This window comes from Carex rostrata, chromosome 2 (assembly GCF_964058835.1).
Source record: "Carex rostrata chromosome 2, lpCarRost1.2, whole genome shotgun sequence".
Taxonomy (NCBI): Eukaryota; Viridiplantae; Streptophyta; class Magnoliopsida; order Poales; family Cyperaceae; genus Carex; species Carex rostrata.
Window position 1 is genome coordinate 16,178,309 of NC_135919.1, and position 8,147 is coordinate 16,186,455.

The following is an 8,147-nucleotide window of genomic DNA, read 5'->3' on the forward strand; positions in this document are numbered from 1 at the left end:
TTTTCTTATTTTTGAGTTGCTATAGGCCCAGAACGATAGGTATAACCAGGGGTCTCCTTCCGAAACCAGGGGGCTGCCATTTTCACACTTCACCACAGCTGGGAACGACCTCAAGAGCTAGGGTTTCAGATCTAGGGCGATTTGGAGAGGGAAAAGCTTGAGGGAGAAGAGATTTGTGCTTGGATTTGTATTCTCTACTCTATTTTCCTTTCTCTAGACTTTGGTAACAACTTGTTTATTCTCTTTGTAACTGTTTGTGCCCCCATGAGAGGCTAATCTCCTCTCTAGGGGCGATGGCATGTAAAACTCGAAACTAGGTGCACTCTATCTTACTCGATTTGTGGTTTTTATTGACTATTAGCGATTTACTCTTTTAATGCTTGATTTATACATGGATTGTGTGGTTTAACCTTACTCCTCCAATACATGGATTTAGGGATTTATCCAATGAGTAAAGAATAGGTTATTAGGACGAAGTACTTAATCGAGAAGTCCGAAGTAACCTAAAGGTACGATATTAGCCCGCGAAGTACTTAACCGTGAAGTGTACGCTATTATCAATGACTAAAAATCACTTGTGTTAACTCCCTGAACAAAAAGAGTAAATAATAGGTTATTAGGACGAAGTACTTAACCGTGAAGTGTACGCTATTATCACCTTAGACATGACGCCCACGTATGCTTTAGAAACACCAATCGAGTAGATTGAGACCCTAGTGGATAGGAATGCCAAAGCCCCTGGAACTCCTATACTTGAATCAGACCCAAGACACTTATTATTTGCTCTTTTCAATTTAATTAGATTTAGAAACCAACCCAAACTCCGGTAGTCTAGCTTAGTGAATTGGCGAGAACCAGTACTTTACGAGTTGTCCCTGTGGATTCGACACCCGAACTACTACTTGACAAGGTTGTATGCTTACAACCAAATTAGTTGTATTAGGGTTCATAATTAGCTATAGAAAAACACGATCAGTAATCTATAGATAGACATCTAATATAAAGGAATTGTTGACAAAACTGAATTTAAAAGGGTAACTCGACCCCCTAAAGATAATAAAGATCTCTTCCAACTTTGAAGTCTTTTTTCAATTTTATTAATTAAAATTTGCCAATCTATATCCGTAAGAGACTTATTATTGATTGGAACACCTACATAAGTAAGTGGAAGATTATCTACTTTACATCCTAACACAGAAGATAATTTATCACATTCCGACATAGATAAATTGAGAGGATACATCTCACTTTTCTCAAAATTTATCTTAAGACCTGAAACATTCTCAAAAGCCAAGAGAAGTCATTTAATATAATTCAAGATGACCTTTTCAGCTTTAAGGAACAACAAAGTATCATCCGCAAAATGTAAATTCAAAATATTTCCAAAATTTAAAAAGTTTCCTAAGCCCTCGATATATCCTCCTACCTTTGCCCTTTGTAAAATCTTATTTAAAACATCAGTAACTATAATAAAAAGGAAAGGTGATAGTGGGTCACCCTGTCTAACTCCCCTCTTACAAGAAAAATAAGGGCCTAAAGTACCATTTAAATTAACACATGTTCTACTGCCTTCTAAAGTTAATCTAATCCATGTAATAAATCTATGACCAAAACCCCTAGCATGCATCACTTCAAAAAGAAAATCCCAATTAACATGATCAAAAGCCAAAGCAACTTCAGTTATATTGAGGATGTTTCAAAATGTTATTAGATAAGCAACTAGAAATGTTATAAGATAAGCAACTTCAGTTCAAAAATAATAACAAATAATTGTTATGCTAAATATTTATGGCACATGAATAAAATAACATTAAAAGCATGCAATTAACTTTCAATTTCCTCCTTTTGTTTCCTTTTTTTTCCCCTAATCCAGCATGTTTCAAAATAAAAAAAGTACTATTTTGTACCTTTTCAAATAATTTATATGTATTTGATAAAAATTATTATATATTTGTTTAAATAAAATTATAATAGAGAATTGTCTGATGATTCTTTCACATTAGTTTCAAGATAAGAAGCGGATCTTAGTATATCCAAAGGCGCTAAGCCATCTTTATAATTTTTAATTTTTAATTATATATATTAAAGTTTAATTGAATTTTATTTTATCTAAACATTTCATATAATTCAGTCCTCTTCAATAAATATTAAATATTTACTTATGGTTTATTGTGTAGATAAGAGAATATTTAAATCTCACTAACTACCTTGTGTATTTTAATTTTAACTCTATACAAAAATTTTAGTTTCAAAATTTCTAATTACGTCCCTGTCAAGACATATGTGTTTGTGTACATATTCATGATGAAATGGAGAGAGAGGGAGTGCTTAATCAATCACTGATCAGCTGCACCGAACAATACTGTGTCGGCCTCAAAAACGACAACATGGCAACAATTCACCTGGACCCACATTTTTGTCTTTTTAGTAGGGCCCACGTCACCCTCCACGTCTCTGATTTTCTCTCTAAGATAGAAGCACGAGTCTAAGTTGTTCTCTCTCTCTCTCTCTCTCTCTCTCTCTAGCCGCTAGAATCATATATATTTGCTTGTTAAAAAAGAAGAAGAATTGAACCTATAATCTTCACCGCACAGAGCAGCCAATAGAAGCTTCACAAGGCCTGGTACAAAACTCATCACCACCTCACCTATTAGCCATTCCCTTTCTAAAACGTGGCCCCTATCTCTCTGTTTCTCTCTCTCCTCCTATCATGCGCCATGTGGCCTGAGATAGTGACAACATGCATGGCAGTGGGCTTTTATAACATGTCTGGATTATCTGCGATGGATGCATGACTCGTGATTTCTGTGTGCTTACCTTGCAATGAAATAATTAATTTCCACAAATTTAACGTGATAATATTTCAAAAATATTAATAACATTAATCTCTTTTAGTAAAGATTCTATTCAACTTTGTCAAAAATATTATTACAAGCTTGTAGTTGTTTGTGTGTATGTAATTGTTAATTATTAAATTCTGCTATATAATATGTTCTTAGAGTTGTTTCCTTGTGCTAGTTTTCAATTCTCTTATGAGTAATTAAAAGTATAAAATTAATTATGATTCTGCCTAACTGTATTCTTTTGTACATTATATTTGAAAAAAATAATTTTGAATATATGAAATATCATTAATTCCGTTGTTATTCTTATAATTTACTTGATAATTAGTTTTTGTATATGATAATCTTCAACATAACCTTTATAAATGTAGATGGTTATGATATTTAAATCTTCTAATATTCTACGAATCATTTTATAACGAAATTTAAATTCTTACTTTTTTTTTTTACTTATACCAACAAACATAGCATCAATATGAAACCCACTCTTTCAACAAGATTGTAACCTTTCCTGGCCAATTAATTCTCATTACCTAAATTGACATACGTTCATAAAGGAATATGTGCACTTGTAATGCAGAGTCTAATTATCACAGAAAATCCAGGTGAAGATGGTAGCTAGAGTTAAGCAGCATGCAAAGATAAAAGACGCGGAAAGGATTAGGCAGGAGATATATTACCGGTTACGGCACGGTATTACTAAACTATATATATATATATATATGCATATATATATATTTGTTTTTCGGAAACATGCTGTCCAACTTTACCCAAAGATGCCCCTTCAAATTCACATATCTTCATTCTTATTAAGCAGTACTAGATATCTTGATTCGTCAAAGACTGTGGTTAAAAGATGAAATTTCGGAATGAATATCAACTCTCCAATCAAATAGTCCGTCTTCTTTTTATTTTATGTATTTTTTTATATTTTTCTACGTGTAGAAGTCTAAATTTATTTAGTAACGTACTCATCACATGCAAATTGTATCATCTTTCTCATTAATTATGTCTTCATTTTTTTTATATCATTTAAAAAATATTATTTGTCATTTTGTATTTTACATGAGTTTTTTATATGAAAATATGTCAAAAAGATTAAAAAAAAAAAACAGGTATGTCATTTAAACGAAATATGCCATTAAAAAATTAGTATTTACATGTAGATGATATTAGGGATGTTATTTTTCATAGTCTAAATTTATTTATGAAAATATGTCATTTTATATGAAATTTTTTTGTGTTTCTCTTATATATAATATATGTCATGTTACAACGCATGACACAATACTTTTCTTTTTATCAGTAAACACACGACGCAATATTAGTTAGACGTACTATGTACGTATACAACAACAATTTCGTACTATAAACCACAAAAGTAAATTAATTTCAAATATTCCAATTTGTTGGCAACTACAATTAATGATTACACTAGCACTTGAGAGATGTTACAACTCTTATAATAGTTGTGAGATTGTCGTCAAATTTCGTCTTGCTCCATATTAAACAATGTCATTTCTGGTCATATTTCTATTATGCTTATTATCTCTTCATCCTGTCCTCATGAGTAGTACTGTATCATGATTATGAATATGATGAAGTTTTCATCATGCAGATAAGTTACATTATTGTTATACAAAATAAGACAAACATCGCACGGAAAGAATATTGATTGGAGAAAGTAATTAGAAACTAATGGTCTTGACCCTTCATTTAAGAAAAAGAAAAAAAAAAAAAAAAACTATTATACACAAAATGGAACGCTACAAAGTTATCAGTACATTTGATCGTAGTATTTATAGTGCTTTATAAAACAGGAAAGGGATTTGGAATTTGGAATTACTTCTCAGCGGTCATTACACTTTATAAAACAGGAAATATGTAGGAGCAGGCGAGCAGCACTTATTATTATGGGAACTATTTTCACTATATCCACATATTGTGCACACTACAAAAGCCAGAAAAAAGTTCACGAGTGGAGGTTTAAATTTTAGGAACATGAGAGCCTGGGACTTTTGCATTTAAGCAGTACGTGAAACGCATTTGATCAAAGTTCTCAGTGGTAGACTAGTTCTATGCTAAAAAGTTAATGTTGGGTATGTAAATAAATTGTTAGAGGATTATTTGCTTCCGCAATTCCTTCATAAAGTTTTAGATGAAGCGAGAAAGAAATGGCATCGAAATTGGGAAAACTGGCCATTGATTTATTTTGGGTCAAAACAAACTGCTTAAACCAGGCCCGTAATTATTTTTACCTGAGCCGCACATACTAGCTAGCTAGCCCACTATGCTATTCTGGGCTGAAACGAACAGCTAATATATTTGAGATGCCTTGCAAGATAAAAGTAGACTTACAAAGGTGCAAATTTCTTCTTATGAATTAGACAAGTAGTAAATTTAAATTAATTCCTTAAATTACACAACGAGACTAAATCAATTCATCAATTAAAAGGGACATAAAAGATAAAAAAAAAATAACTACACATCTTTGAAAAGTAATTGGAATCTTGGTATTCTCTCAGATGGAAGCGGGCATGTCACAATAAGTTTTCCCTTCATTGCTCCTCTATATATAGCCTAATATATGAACACAAATAAAATTTCTTAATTTTGTGAGTCCATTGCCTTATCTGGGTTGCTAAATTTAACAAAGTCATAATTTTACCCTTCAAACAATAAATTAATTGTGAATTTTGGTGCTGGTCATAAAGACTTCTGAACAATTCTCAGATGTTCCTAAGACTGATAGTAGTTAACATATGCACTGAGCATTTATGCAATCCTTAGGACTGCACATGACTATCTTATTTTCGTTTTGCACCAGTTCAAGACTAATAATAACCAACAGTGGTGAACATGTCGGGTTGGCGCTAAGTTGATTGCTTCATTTTATTTATTGATTTTTGGGTGTTCCCTCCAAACAAAGCAATGGATAGGCAAACATATCGGGTTGGTGCTAAGTTCATGCTATTTTCCTTTTCCGGTTTCCGGTTTATTCCATTCTGCACTCATGAGTCAATAGGCTGGCTAACATTTGGTATGATTTGTTTTGCTTTGGGCACAATAGGCTGGCTAAAGTTGGGGTTTGGAACATGTTGCGCTATTACCCGTCAAAATTGATTCAAAATTGGGACAATTTTGGGTGTCCTATTTCACATACTATTTCAGGTTTGGTTGGTCTGCTTCTTGCTCCGTTGAGAGTTTAGGTTGCTCAAATTTTGGTCAGTTTGGTTCAAATTGTATTCAGTTGGGAATAGGTATTAATTCAGGTGTGTATTTGAGACCAGGTTAGGTATTGCCAGCATGTGTGCATTAAAATATTTTTTCAGTGTACCAGTCAGGCTACACTTAAGAGCATACAGCAGACCAGCAGTTTTGTACCACACCAAATTCCTTTTCCTTTTTCATTGTTTTATCTGTTGTTAAGTTGTCTTATTGATATATGGTTCAAGTTTCACAAGGGAGGGCAAACAGCAGTCGGTATCAATCTGTACTGCACAATTCAAATCCTTAATTTACCAAAAGAGAAGCATGAATTTTCAATATGATGTCAACCTCCTAACCACTTGAAAAGCATTAAATAATAGAAAATGTTTACTTACCTCAACGACATCAATAAAATCCTGCTTGCTGTGAAATGATCCTATCCATTTTGTATGATCAGCCGTTCTGCACATTTACAAAAAAAAAAAAAAGAGAAAATAAACTTCATAGCTTGGTAAATAAAATATGGACTGGCTACTAGAAATAACCCCTTGTGTTTCACCTCAAAAAGAGAAGTTTACTACTTACCCTGAATCCATCTTCATGTGGTGAGCATTGAAGAAGAAAACAGTCGCTGGCACCAGGGTAATATCAAAATACTCGACATAAACCTTAACCTCCTCTGTATCGACATCGACCAATCCAATTGTGGCGAATCTCGAAACATCTCTACACACCCTGGAGAGCTAAATCCATGATACTAATCAATCAGAGACATCTCTGAGATATCGAACGGAAATAAAAAAATGAGGAAGAAATGAGGGGAGGGGCAGCCTACGATGTCGTCGAGGTGGAGGCAGGAGGGGTCGGAAGCGCGGCCGAATCGGATCACGAGGACCTTGTCAAGGGTGTCTCGGATGATAGTGTCGATCTCCCGTTTTGTCGCCAGCGTTGGCAGCACCACCGATCCCATCTCTCTCTCTCTCTCTCTCTCTCTCTCTCTCTCTCGTATCTTTTGCGCGCTCGTACGAGATACTCCGTTCTGTCTGCGCAGAAGGTGCTCGATGGATTGCTTCTCAGAAATGCTTACGGGCCCGTTGAAGAGAAAATCTAATTACTACACATATTTTCAAAAATAAATATAACATATTTTTAACCTATGAAAAATAAATCCGAATTTCAAAAATAAAATCTAACATCAAAACAAATCTAATTACTTCACAAATCTAATTAATTTACATCTAACAAATCTAAATACTTTACATCTAACAAATCTAACATAAACTAAATAAATCTAACATATTCAATAAATCTAACAAATCTAATTACTTAACGAATTTAACATAAAATAAATCTAACAAATCTAATTACTTAACATCTAATAAATCTAGCATAAACTAAATTACTCTACAAAAATAAATTAATCTAACATGAAATAAATGTAACATTTAAATCTCGCGGAAAAATCTTGCGGGAGGTGCCGAACTTCGTAATTTTGATACCTTCGTAATTCCGTTTGCGTATTTGTAGAAGAAATTAAATTTACAACTATATATTTTTTTAAACAATAAATTTAAAATTTGAGAATAATAAAATTTTAGATTGAGAGAATATAGATATTGAGTATTTGAGAATTGAGATGGAGATGGAGATGTGAAAATGAAGGAAGGAAGAGAGGGGTATTTAAAGAAATTTTATTGGAGGGATAAAAATTTTAATTTTAAAAAGAATAACAGAAAAAAAAAAAAAAAAGTCCCATCCGGTCGGTCCGGTTCGGTCCGGGTGGGTCCGGCCGGTCGGGTCCGGATGGGACTGAACCGGATTTGGGGGGAGGGAGGAAATTTGAATTTTGAATTTTTGAAAAAAAAAACGGGTCGGGTAGGGTATGGGTAAACGGGTACGGGTTAGGTCGGGTAAGGTTACGGAACGGGTACGGGTTAGGTCGGGTTTTCGTCCAAAAATAGTGGTCCGGTCCGTTTTTTGCCCGTACCCGACCCATGCCCAGGCTCGGGCACAGGTACCCTGGGTAATGGGTACGGGCGGGTATGGACCGGGTTACCCGATTCGGGTTTAATTAAACCTCTAGGTGTACATAGG

At 33.8% G+C, this 8,147-nt stretch overlaps 1 protein-coding gene across 1 annotated transcript; it reads right to left on the minus strand.

Annotated features, from left to right (window-relative positions):
• Positions 1–5,192: 5,192 nt before the first annotated feature.
• Positions 5,193–7,123, minus strand: LOC144545586 (mRNA splicing factor, thioredoxin-like U5 snRNP). Its single transcript, XM_078294151.1, has 4 exons — positions 6,889–7,123; positions 6,639–6,796; positions 6,449–6,515; positions 5,193–5,423 (listed from the first exon to the last, which is right to left on the minus strand). The coding sequence occupies exons 1-4, from the start codon at positions 7,021–7,023 to the stop codon at positions 5,325–5,327; spliced, it is 459 nt and encodes a 152-aa protein (XP_078150277.1). The 5' UTR covers positions 7,024–7,123; the 3' UTR covers positions 5,193–5,324.
• Positions 7,124–8,147: the final 1,024 nt, after the last annotated feature.